At 34.8% G+C, this 13937-nt stretch overlaps 1 protein-coding gene across 1 annotated transcript; it reads right to left on the bottom strand.

Moving 5' to 3' along the window:
• Positions 1 to 132: 132 nt before the first annotated feature.
• On the bottom strand, positions 133 to 924 carry LOC121430167. Its single transcript, XM_041627445.1, has one exon. The coding sequence runs from the start codon at positions 922 to 924 to the stop codon at positions 133 to 135; it is 792 nt and encodes a 263-aa protein (XP_041483379.1).
• Positions 925 to 13937: the final 13013 nt, after the last annotated feature.

Raw genomic sequence — 13937 nt, forward strand, 5'->3', positions numbered from 1 at the left:
AGTGCAATGAAAGAATGCAAAAATATACCACGGAAAATAACACAAATATTGATCGATGCGAAAAATTTTGTGACGTGAATTTCATGAGAAATAAAAAGAATACTGGAAAATGGAATAACATGGATAGTCCTTCTACAGCTTAGAAAAGTCCTCTCTGGAATGAATGATGATGGGTTGACACTTCTCATCCTTCCTTACATAGATTCGGCCATTCTGGGTCCACAGGAACTTGTATCCGGCATCTCGGCGGGCCTTGTTAACATCTTTCATTAGCTCCTTAGTGGAAGCGATCAAGTTTTCATTGAGGTAGATCTTGCCATCGCTGTTGTATCCAAGATCCTTTGTGGAGAGAGTCTTCAGCTTCCTTCTCCCATCATACATGATGTTCCGAGCTCGTCTTGTGGTGAATCGCACGATGATTGGGCGGGCTTTGTTATCAGCTTGGCGTTTGGAACCCAGCCGATGAACCACATCGAAGTCGGATGCTGCAAGCTCAGGGCTGATGTGTTTCGCGATATTAAGTACGATCCTTTCAGGAACCTCGCCCTGTCGTTCTGGTACACCTGCCACCTCCAAGTTGACTCTCCTGTGGTACTGGTCAAGTTCGTTAAGCTGGAAGGTCAACTCACTGAATCTCTTCTGAAGACAGATGTTTTGTTCCTTCAGTTCTCTGTTTTCCTTTTCTATCTTCTCGGCCTTCAACTTCATTTCCTCAAATTTCTCGTTGAGGAACGACAGCGAGTTGACAATGCTACTTTGTCCCTCTCGTATACTGTCGATCGACTGCTCCAAGACGGTCAACTTAGCATTCAAGGAATTGGAAAGTTTCCCTAGCTCATTCTTGATCAGTGATAGAAGATAGTTTTCATTCGTCTCTTCATTATCACCAGAGTTGTTTTTCGACGACTTTCTCTTCCCAGACATCGTGACGTCACAATTACATGAAACAATCAGAATTAAGCGCACAAAGAATGGTTGCGTAAAGAGATACCAGTGATGCGTTCCATCCAAGCCAGTATGCGTTTAATGATGAGTTGCTAGGCAATGACGCGTAAATTAAGCTAGTTTTAGAAGTCTATTGACACTTTCCTCTCCAAAATGATCAAAATTTCAAGTTAAAAATATTTGATAGTATCCAAATAAGTAATCCAAATGAAAAAAAGAGTATATCCTTGATATTCACTATCCAGTTTCTGATGCAACCATATAAAACGTTTTCACAAAATGTCAGGAAACACGGTAAAATTGCACAAAATGTCAGAGCACTTTTAAAACACGTCCGACCTCTCCAACCTCTCTCCAACTCTTTCTGCAACGGACCAAGACCTTGCAGATCAGGGTTCAGGTAAAGTCTTTATTCCTATGAAGACATCTAGTGGTTCAGGAGCAGTGATGTATCACCTGAGAATGCCATTTCATATGGAAGCTTAAAAGTGCCACCAAGATATAATCATCTCGTCAGTGTCTGCATCTCTTAGGGAAAAGGATGAGATGACAAGATCTCGGAATCCGTCACGTCTACATCTTTTTGAAGACATGATCAGATGGTAAGATCTCGGATCTCGTCATGTCTACATCTTGCGGGAGAGATGACAAGATCTCATATCCAAGATCTCACCATCTGTTCATCTCTCCTAATGGATGTAGACATGACGAGATCCTGGATATGGTCATCTGATCATCTCTTCCACTGGATGTAGCCATGACGAGATCCAGGATCTTGCAATCTCTTCATCTCTTCTTTAAGATGTAGACATGACGAGATCCAAGATCTTGTCATCTGTTCATCTCTACTATAAGATGTAGACATGACGAGATGACATAGCTTTCCCTTTTTACATCCGACCTTTGTGAACCTTTTTCATTGTAAAGCTGGTTTGAATTTTTCAATTATTCAAACCAACATTTTTCTAGGGTGGACTTAACCTCTAAGTGTTCGTACTTTATACAAGACAATTTCAAATTGATGGGACTTTTTCTGTCTCACTCTGTAGTTTGAAATCGACAAAAAGCCAAAGTCCAAAGACACGTAACACGTATGAAAGTACACATACAATGGCATGTCATTTCAGTATTAGCAGCAGATGAACTTTGAAAAATAATAGTCTTTTTGTTGGAAAGCAAAATGCGTGACGATTTCCGAATACATGTATACGGCATAATAATTCCAAACTGTGACACGCTATACAAGCATTGGCAGATCAGAATAGTGGTTTATTCCACAATAAGGTTTAGGGAAACTCCACAATATAGAGTTGTTTAGTTAACAATATTTCACTCTATACCCTAAGTTGTACTTTAAAAGGAATGGGCTTTTCGTACATTTAAGTCTGTATATTACTCCCCTCCTCCGTGCTATGATGTACATGATTAGATACCCTTGACAAAGATCGTATTGAATTAGAGGAAGAAAATGGCAATCAAAAGTTGATATAAATTTCAGTGATATTTATGAAGTTACTTCAGGAAAACAAATATTTAAAGAAATTCGTGTCTTCCCATCTGGGTCGACCCTTCTTCCTGCTTTATACGAATTTCTTAATCGTCAACTCAAGAACTCCTTGCTTTACCATGTTGACAGAGCTCTGCGATTATCGCGTTGTTCATTATGTTCCTAATCCTGGTCAACGATTTGAAGTCAATACCTGATAGCAAAGTGTAGTTGATTCATTCGAAACACCAATTAAAACCATTTTAAGGAGTGTATTGTAAACTAAATCATTTCCCTCTTTTCTCCTGGTTGACACCTATTGCCTCATCTTTAAGAATGGATCTCAACACCTCCTTCTTTTAGTGCTGCAATAAGCGCCTTGTTCATGATGTCATCAGTTCCGGTAAAAGTAAAGAATGAGAAAGAAATATGTAGGCTGATACCCAAAAGGTGATACAATCGACTCATCCTAAAGAGAGTATTTTGTTTTAAACAAAATCTCATTCCTACACAGCAGCAATTAGCGTCTTGTTCAATATGTGACGAATGCCTGTCAACGATTTCCCCAGAAAAAATGAAAATAATATAATCTGTGATAATTATTGACATTTGTGTACAATCTAAGCACTGTCAAGTTTTAATTTTCCTAAGTGTCCTCAAAACCAAGAGAGACACAAAGCAGCATTATCAGAATACATTAACAAGAAGCCGACACTCGTGTCTTTCTCGAACATGTCGAATGACTATGATTTGGGCTTATGAAAGCACACAATGGCGTACAAGACTCAAGAACGTGAAAATGTGGATGTAACCATATACGTTAATCATCATGTAAGTTTCTAGATCTTGCAGATCAGGATTCAGGTAAAGCCTTTATTCCTATGAAGACATCTGGGCCCCGTCTTACAAAGAGATTGATCCAATCAATCGTAACTCTATGGAAATCCATCAGTGTCATAATTTTTTCTACAGGAAATTTGCAAAATGTTCTTTGTAACAAAGGAGAACACACCAAATTGTCAAGAAATCAATGAATTTTATATACGTTTGTATCTAAAAATCTTTTTTTAAGAAACATGCATTTTAGATGAATTTGCTGGCTTTCCATAGTTGCGATTGATTTGATCAATCGCAACTCTTTTGTAAGACGGTACCCTGGTTGTTCAGGAGCAGTGATGTATCACCTGAGAATGCAATTTCACATGGAAGCTTAAAAGTGCCACCAAGATATAATCATCACGTCAGTGTCTGCATATCTTAGGGAAAAGGATGAGATGACAAGATCTCGGAATCCGTCACGTCTACATCTTTTTGAAGACATGATCAGATGGTAAGATCTCATCATGTCTACATCATGTGGGAGATGACAAGATCTCAGATCCAAGATCTTACCATATGTTCATCTCTCCTACTGGATGTAGACATGATGACGAGATCCAGGATATGGTGATCATCTCTTCCACTGGATGTAGACATGATGAGATCCATTAGGATCTTGTCATCTAATCATCTCCTATAAGATGTAGTCATGACGAGATCCAAGATCTTTTCATCTACCTACACACCATTTTTATTTTTTAAATCTGTGGAATATTTAAGTTATCATGCGGAAACCAACTCGCATGTTTAATGACCTGTGAGCTTTGACCTGTGGGCTACGATGTCAAACTTAGACTGTATGTTTGTGTCATCTACCTAGACACCAAAAATATTTAAAATCTGGTGAATATTTCCAAACTTATAATGCAGTAACCAACTCGCATATATAATGAGCTGTAAACTTTGACCTGCGGACTCCGAATTCGAACTCATCCTATATTTTAGTGTCATCTACCTACACACCAAAAAGTTTTAAAATCCATTTAACATTTTTTCGAGTTATTGCGCTGAAACCAAATGGGGGACGGACGGACAGGGGCAACGCTTAATGCCCCTCCGGACTTCGTCTGCGGGACATAAAAAATACTACCTGAATGGAAATAGATAAATAAATAACTTAGGGTTTGTATGACGCACACATCCACTTGCTAGGTGCTCAAGGCGCAACTATATTACCCCGGCTAAGATAGTCTACGAATTGCGGTGCGCTCAGCCTTTTTGAGGAATTACTTCCTGCTAGTAGGGGCTGGTATCCATTCACCTCACCTGGGTTGAGTGCAGCACAATGTAGGTGAAGTTCTTGCTGAAGGAAAACACGCCATGGATTGGAATCGAACCCATGTCCTTTAGATTGAAAGACGAGAGTCTTAACCACTAGACCACAATGCCCCCATATGAAATGAATCAATGATATAATACATGTACTAGCACAAACACTGATGGAAACACAAGAGCTCTGGCAACTAAATATTATTAGATGAATTTATTGAAAGTTAAAAGAAAACTAAAATAATTATTGTAACCTCATATAAATTGGTGGTTAGTCTTAGAACGTGTAAAACATTTCAAAAATCTAAAATAAAAAGAAGTCTTTGCAGACTGAATGTTCTAAACTTATCGTGCAGATAAACATAAGCTCGTTAAATTTATTTCGGCAAGCCAAGTTCTGCCCAACATGACCAAAAACCATTCTCTTTTAGATATACTCTCAAAATAATTGGTCAAAATAACCATATGATGGTGAATATACCACCCTGAGTGGGGAATGGTCAACATAATGACCAAAAAATTTATTGTACATTGTAACCAATAGGTTGGCTGCTTTAGATAATTTTATTATTTCATTTTTTTTTTGGGGGGGGGCTCTTTTAGAGTAGACACATATTAACCAAAGCATCGAATATTGTGACAAATGATTGTATAGTCTAAGGGAGTAGTAATGAAAGGGAAGTTCAATATTTAAAAAAATAGAAAATCAGAAAAAGTATGCTAATGAAGGGTTGATGAATATCAATTCAACAGGTCATAAAAGAATTACCATTGCTTTTATCAAATACTGTTCACCAAATGGTTTTTGTCATGAGAGTTGTTTTACAATTTCAGTGTACTCTGGTAATTCTTTTATGATTACTGAAACTATTTTTTATTATGTATTATACTGCAGGTACACTATGTCTTTCCCTCTCCAACCCTATGACAGGGTTGGAGGATGGTAATTAAGGATTTTATCTATAAAATGAAATAATCTTAACAAATGAATAAATGATATTGTAATAATACTTTTTATGGTACAATGATCACCATGTGAAATATAATTTATAATTAATGATTGATATTTGATAATAAAGACAGCATATTACACTTTTAGCAAATCCAGCATAATACTGCTCCTTGACATGAATAGCCATGCAAAGTTTGAGGAAATACAGAAAGGAAAATACCAACAGTCCACAAACATTCACTATGATGATATAAAAGGTGACAATTCAAAGAAAAATCCTCATTGTAGAAATAAAATGATAAGGTACAAAAACAAATTGTATATAGTCATGAAATCAACTTTCTTGGTATATAAGCAAAGTCCCTTTCAAACCTACAATATCTTGTTATTATAAGGGCGTCATATAATTCAGGCAATGACACATTATCATCATCTCATATTCCAAATAGTAATGCGGATAGAAACATATATATTGAGTGTAAATACCCTTTCAGAATTTATGACAGGTGTGCGATTATCTTTTTTTTGTGCCAGGTCCATTAATAAACAAACAATACTTAAAGTTACTCGTATCATGACACAGCAGATTGTAATAAAAATAAAATAAAACATAATAAAATCTATAATAATATACTGTGATTCCCCTGGCTGTGATTATACCAAGAAACGTTCAAAAATAATATTTCAATATAAACACATGTAGATTTCTAGGTGAATTACTACAATAGATTGAAATACAATGAACAGCTTCGTAATAAGCTTATCAAGAATTTTCTTAAGAAATTTTACCCCATTAACTCCAAGAAAAAAAAGGTGCAAACTTATAAAACTGAAAGAGATATTATTTTTTGGTATGGTTTCAATCAGGCACAAAGATGGAAATGGATAGTTGTCTTTAATGGTACAAACAGTTACGGAATACATATCTTTAAAAGAAAGAAGAAATCCCTCTAATCAATATACAGAGGTCATTACACACGTAAGCCTGTATGTTGAACGGTAAATTGCCAATTTGTCTATTGCCAACTCGTCCACTCAGTACACTGTCTATCTTCATTTAATTTTCACACTATTTTCGTCCATCAACATTTTGTCTATCTACCATCAGGGGCTGTTTCATAAAGAGTTACAACTGTAACCATGGTAACCTTGATTTTGATTGGCTGCTGAGCTCTGTTGCCATGGTAGTTGCCATGGTAGCAAAATCCTTCATGAAACAGGCCCTTGGTCCAATACTCATTTTGTCCAATCATCACTTTTTCTAATTACCAGTTCATCTATGACCATTTCGTCACATAACTAGTTGGTCTAATATCCACATTATTTTAATTAATTTTGCCTTATTAACATTTAGTCCAATTAGACCAAATTGTATGGACTAAATGGAAATTGGACCAACTGGTTATAATTAGACAAAATAGTGTGTGGACGTAATAGCAGTTAGACCATGTGGATAATGGATGTAATGATGGTAGACATATGAGATAGTAATTGGACGAATTGGCATTGGACCAATTGGAAATAAACTGTTGAACTTCAAACTCTGTTCTAAATTTGTGTTTTTGTTATAGAAAACCAAGTGTGACACTAATACTTGGTCTAAATCATGGCATAATCTTCACTTTTCACATTATTAAAAGCTTGCAAAATTCAGGCAAGATAAATCTAATCCTTACCACATTGATTCATGCTTTCCTACCCATCAGAACATCTGACCATAGAGCTCTATGATCTTATTATAATCATAATATCAAGTAGTATACAAACTGGAAGAGACTAATAATTTGTTTTCACCTACAAGAAATCTGAAAGAAGCATCTTAAACAATAGTTTAGAAAAGATTCCATAAACTATCATCAGTACCAAGGTTTTTTTTAATCAAATTTTATTTTAAAAAATATGTAAAACCCAACTTGATACAATGATGTGATTTACAATAGAAAAAAATGAGAACAGAATGGTGAAAGCTTCAAAGAAATTGGACCAGGAATGAAAAAAGTAGAAAAAATATTTCAAAAAGATATGGCTCTATCAACAAAGAGATCATGAAGGCTTTGTAAATCTTTTATTGCTAACTTTGTGACTATATTGTGACATGTCTCAGAGAGGTCTATTTCACAAAAATGCACATTTTTATCAGCAACTGTTGTTTTTCATATATTTTTTAATCAAATTTCCACTGTTTACCTACGTGTAGCTTAATTTTTTTATTCAGCATATATGCACATATCCCCTTTAAGTCGACAGGCAAAACAAATGATATTGAGCATTTCAATTCGTAACAAAAATAGTGTATGGAAACATTTACTGAAAATTTAACAATTTTTTAAGAATACAAATACATTTTTACTATATTTTTCCTAAAACAAACACAGTTGGAATCACTGTCATTGTTTAATAACCTGTAAAGACATGAAGCATGGCCTTTGACAAGGGATTGCATCTATAAATAAATCTGTGATTTTTATTGAGTTGGTAGAATTAGGTGAGTGACAATGAATGGGTCCCAAAGATACACAAATTACATAAAAAAATAATGGTTGCACTAATTAATGGCTGCAAAAAAGATATACATGTATATTATCACCTAATGGGCGATTCCATATGTGTCGTACGGGACATTTCGTCAACAATATCTAGTCTCTTTAGCTGATTGCTTGAGCAATGAAAAATCATTTTTGGTCAATAATAATGTTATAGTGGGTAGTCATGTGAAAAACTGATTACCAAACATATTTCATTATGGCTGAATTAAGTGCGAAAACGTTGTGTGTCGTATGGACTCAGAAATATCCCGCACGACACGCAACATTTTCACCTCTAATACACCCATGGCCATGGACAGCATATTTTTGTTGGTTGTCATGTTTTCATAGTCTACCAAGCATTACACTATTATAACCACGAAACAAATTGAAGTTCTTTGTTTGGACAATAGGTTGGAAAATGTAGCGAACATAGCTCATTTTTCTAGCATGGAATTGCCCTAATGGTTTTTTTTTCTTTAATAACAGACTACTGTTTGCACAGTTGTACTACACAATAAACATAATTTACATACAAAGATTAAACATTCCACAAAGAGACTAACTAGTTTGTTCTCAGCATACCCTCGAATACAGACTTTAACCCAAGTAATACGTTGCCCTTTGCAACATTGTGCTATTTAGTAACATGTTGTTCCAGAAGCAGTGTAAAATCTTTTGCCCTCATGAACAACTTCCTCTGGGGCCCGTTGCAGAAAGAGTTGCGTTTAAACGCAAGCCAAAAAATCAATCGCAAGTCCCAAATGCGCGCTGGTGATTGGTTGAAAATCAAGTTGCGCAAGATATTTAGAGTTGCGACTGATTGCAACTCTTTCTGCAACGGGCCCCAGATTAAGCTTTAATCAGTGTCCCAAACAACTTGCTTGCAATTTTTATGATAACCCAGGATTTACACAAGTTCACTGAACCAGACATTCAACACAATATAACACCCACACAAATATAAAAAACATGCATTTGGGTGGGCAAAGAATGGAAATGAATATAATACTGTAGTAGTAATAATGATCATTCAATTTTTTGTATAGCTCATAAAGGTAATACATCAGAACAACAGCTACATGTAGAAGTGATAAGTTATATCTTTGCCTCGGTCATTAGGTCCTGGCTTGCCTGCACGCAATATACATCTAACCCCCAGAATACAATAAATGGTACACTGTAAAAACTGTGCTGTTAAATCTGACACCATTTGGTGTTAATAGAGGACCACACCCTGAGGTGTTAAAATAACACCCTAGAGATTGAACATAACACCGAAGAGTGTAAATGTAACAACCATAGGTGTTGTTAAAACACCTATAGGTGTAAAACTAACACCACCAATTTAACACCGGTGTAAAATAACTGGTGTGGTCCTCTATGTACACCGGTTAACACCACAGTTTTTGCTGTGTATATTTTGAATTTGTCTTATGCCAATTTCTTCATTCAATCTACCATCAGTTCGTCCACTATCCACATGGTCTGATTGACATTGCGTCCTCTCACCAGTTTGTCCAATATTCATTTAATACATATATCATGTGATCTCATTGGACTAAGTGTTAATTGTGCAAAATGAATGAAAATAATATGGATATTTGAAATGTTCATAGACAAAATGGTGATTAGACGAAGTGATGATTGGACCAAATAGATGAATGTTGGACAGAATGGCTTTAGACCAAATGAAAGTAGACCATGTGGTGAGTGGACAAGTTGGCAGCAGACGAATTGGCAATTCACCGATCAACAGTGCATATCTTTAAAATGTCTATATTTTCAGCAGATCTTGAAATTCCATAAAGACAAATAAATTCTTAAATAAAATGTTGATTAACTCTAATGGAAAGTACACATACATCTAAATCACCAGCTAAATCAATATCATACTATAATGATCAGGCAGTATGACATTGGGAAATTATCATAGTTTGATACATCACAAAGTCAAGACATTTTGAATATTAGTACTTGAAATAGAGAAGAAAAAAAATCACAGAGCATATGAACAGGAAAAATAACATGAAGAGCAGATAACAATTACAATAAAATTATTTATGATTAATATTCCTTGGAGAAATTATACTCTTCACAATCTAGTCCATGTACCATTGATATACATACGCATATACATGTACAATCGTGTTCAAAAAACTAGTGAACCCCACCAGAAAATGAACATATTTAAAGTGTTCTCTGCTAAGTTTTATATATCTACACAGTAAAAACACTGTTTAATACCCCTTTCATAAACCCAATTATGCGGCTAATAGCAGCATAATTTGGTCATAAAATCGGAGGAGGACCAGAGTTATCCGCATTATTTTAATGCTGCTATTATCTACGTAATAGCAGCATTGGGACCAGATTTTGACTTTATGAACGCATTTCCAAATAATGTGGATAATTGCCATGGTGCGGTCACAAGGTCACCCTTTTCCAACACCACTGCATCGGAGGGGCGTGTCCAGTTGTCATGACGATTATCCGCCTTTTTCAGGACGGGCGGTGTAAAAATAGTGCGGATTATTTTCGGAGTTTGGGAACGCAATTTTTATTGAATTATCCGCATTACTCTTAGGCGGCTAATTGGAGAATGGGATGGGTTTATGAAAAGGGTATAATACCCTTGTGACCGCACCATGGCAATTATCCGCATTATTTGGAAATCTTGTCCCGATGCTGCTATTGTGCGGATAATAGCAGCATCAAAATAATGCGGATAACTCTGGTCCTCCTCCAATTTTACGACCAAATTATGCTGCTATTAGCCGCATAATTGGGTTTATGAAAGGGGTATACGATTGTATACAACGCTGTTTACTACATGAACCTTACAGTAGTTGTTTAACAGTTTAAACAATCATGTTTAATTTATTGAAGATAGATTAGATATTGAAAATTAAACTTTGTTGTTTAAGATAACACTTGTTAAAACTGTTTCAACAATTACTGTAAGGTTCATATAGTAAACAGCGTTGTATAAAAATTTTAAACAGCATGTTTACTGTGTAATTGTGAAGTCAAGTGATAAAGTATTAAACATTAAATAAAGTTTGTTTCTCTGGGCATGCTGAACATTACATCAAAGAGTGCGCTTTGTGGTGGGGTTCATTAACTTTTGAACACAAATGTGTGTATATGTACACCAATAATCAAGAAACTCTTTGTGCGTGCACCATTTCCAATCTATCAGCTACTTTTATATGAATAGCGCCATCTCAAGTTTCCTGCAGATAATTCCTGACTGCTCTATGACATATCCTTTTTGCATTCTTTAAAAATGTATTGAAAAAGGTTGACTAATAAGTAGGATATAAATATTTTGTAAGGTTATCAGGCATTGGATATTAATATTAAAACAAATTATGTTTTATTTATGAATTTTAATAGAAACCATCATCTGTAAATCAATGAGACAGTTCATACAATTATAAAGGCCTAATTACATTCAGATTCCATTACATGTACTCTTTCAGAATTAATATTCAAAATAGTGGAAAATATATATTTTCAAACAAACACAAACATCTGATGCAAAACCAAATAAACCAGATATACAATACATGTATGTAGATGGATATTACCCAAGTACAAAAGAATGAATTATTACAAAAAATATTAACATCATTATATAACAAGTATACAAAATGATATTCCCCATTACAAAAATATCACAAAGACAATAAAAGATATCCTTTATATCAAATGAAAGTGGAATTCACAGATGAAATTTAATAACACAAAAGGAAAATACATGGAATGAATCATATTGTTTGAAGATAAACGAAAGAAATGTTCTTGTGCTGATGCAATCCACTTTGTGCCAGCTAACTTTGTGAGCTCATCACTCTATCTCAATATTGTAAGTTTTGTTATTGTTATTAATGTTATTATCAATATTGTTATTATTATTATCATCATCATTATTACCATTTAAATACTCTTCTTTGTTTGAAATGTGTGAAAAACATTTTCAGACCTATACAAATTTCAACAGTCTATATCAAGTAGTTAAAGTTATTGGAAAGGTCAGACTTCTATTAAATGATATTATGAAACATCCAAAAGAAATGTTAGTGTTTTTTAAAGAGCTAAGAAATTGAGCTATTGCAATGAAACTAACTCCAAACTGACCAATCGTATATTAGAAATATGTAATACAAAATGTGGTTGGTCTACACTTGATCTTACTTGTGTAATTGTACTAGCATCATAACTGTTCCGAAAGTAGCTTTAAATTGTATGGGTAATCATTCCCATTAAATATTTGTACATGTTTGTTGTTCATTAAACCATGGAAAAAAAGTATTCTTATTAAATTGAGAGAGGTCTCTTTGTCTTTGTACGGTGAAACACACATGCAGACCTCATTGTAAGCTCGTGTATAAATTAATGCCATATGGTCTACATACAGTAGGCCTATGCTTTATTGGTATACATGTATACTGTATAATAAATCTGTATGACAACTACAAGCCATGGTCACAGTCTTTCATTTCAACAATAACCATAACATACCATCATTTATCACTTTGCATCCTTGGCCCAGAAGTGGCATCATGTGGGGGGAGGGGATAGGAGGCGGTAACTGCACCCATCATTTTTCAAGTACGGTAATATATATGTACATGGGCATTTTCATGGTAATATATATATATGGGCATTTTCATGGTAACATATATGTACATGGGCATTTTCATGATAATATATATATATATATATATATATATATATATATATAATGAGGGGCGTGGATATATGTACCAATCGCTTTGATCATTGGAGTGACGGAAAGTCACTCCTTTCCAACTTTTATTGCTCATTAGTTCTGCTCAAATACACACATTTTTCTGAGTATGCCCTCTTCGCCTTTAATACGTTTTACTTTGTAAATAACACACACGCACGGTACACAACTACACCCTAGTTCAGGAGAATTTGCTATGACCCATGTCAGGTACTTTTCACTTTACTTTTTATTTCTGTTGAGTATGATCCTTAGTTTGTTATTCCGTGTATTACCATTTGATTTCTCTTATTCTTTTGTTTTGGTTTTGATTCAATTTGCTATTATTTACATTATGTTTGTTCTGTTGCTTATTCTATGATTTGCTTTATTTGTTTTGTTTAGCAAATAAAAACTGAAGAAGGCCAGGGCCGAAAGCTTTACAACATAGTGTATACTTTGCTTCATCCTTGATTCTACTCTACTCTTCACACATATAATATATATATATATATATATGTACATGGGCGTTTTCACGGCACGATTTTACACACTTTTCATTGTGTGCATGATTATCTCTAAAACAATAAAAAGTGTGTGAAATTGTGCCATATAACATCTGCTACCATGAAAATGCCCACATGCATATAAAAACAACACAAGGAAAAATGACAAGAAAGGGAGAAAAGGGAGTATTTGTAAGGAAAAGCTTTGTCATGTGACAATATCCCTATTTGTTTTTCACTCTGAAAATAAAAGAGACATCACCATGAGTTTAACTTGTGCTCACCCCCCCCCCCCCCCCCCCCCCCCCCCCCCGCCTTATCAATATATCCTGGCTTTGCCCACATAACTGATCATATGTTTTCTTCTGCGATGATGAGCTTACATTAAAACTGGAAGCTACTCGGGAGCAATATTACCATAAAAAATCACACATTTTGTACAGTTCGTTTTTACTATTGTAGATAATGTATACACTAGGGCATGTTAAAATGTAATCTTGTTTCATATATCAGGAGGATTGTTGTTTGCTTCAGATGTTGTATGAATTTTATTTTATTTTTTTTACCATATTCCAGTTTTGTTACATTACTGGTTACAATATGTTAATGTTTTATACAACTATAGGACCCCATTGGATAT

Source organism: Lytechinus variegatus, chromosome 16 (genome assembly GCF_018143015.1).
Source record: "Lytechinus variegatus isolate NC3 chromosome 16, Lvar_3.0, whole genome shotgun sequence".
NCBI lineage: Eukaryota > Metazoa > Echinodermata > Echinoidea > Temnopleuroida > Toxopneustidae > Lytechinus > Lytechinus variegatus.

What these genes read in the sequence shown, in the direction of transcription:
- LOC121430167 (XM_041627445.1), bottom strand. Translation starts at nt 924, where the DNA reads ATGTCTGGGAAGAGAAAGTCGTCGAAAAACAACTCTGGTGATAATGAA.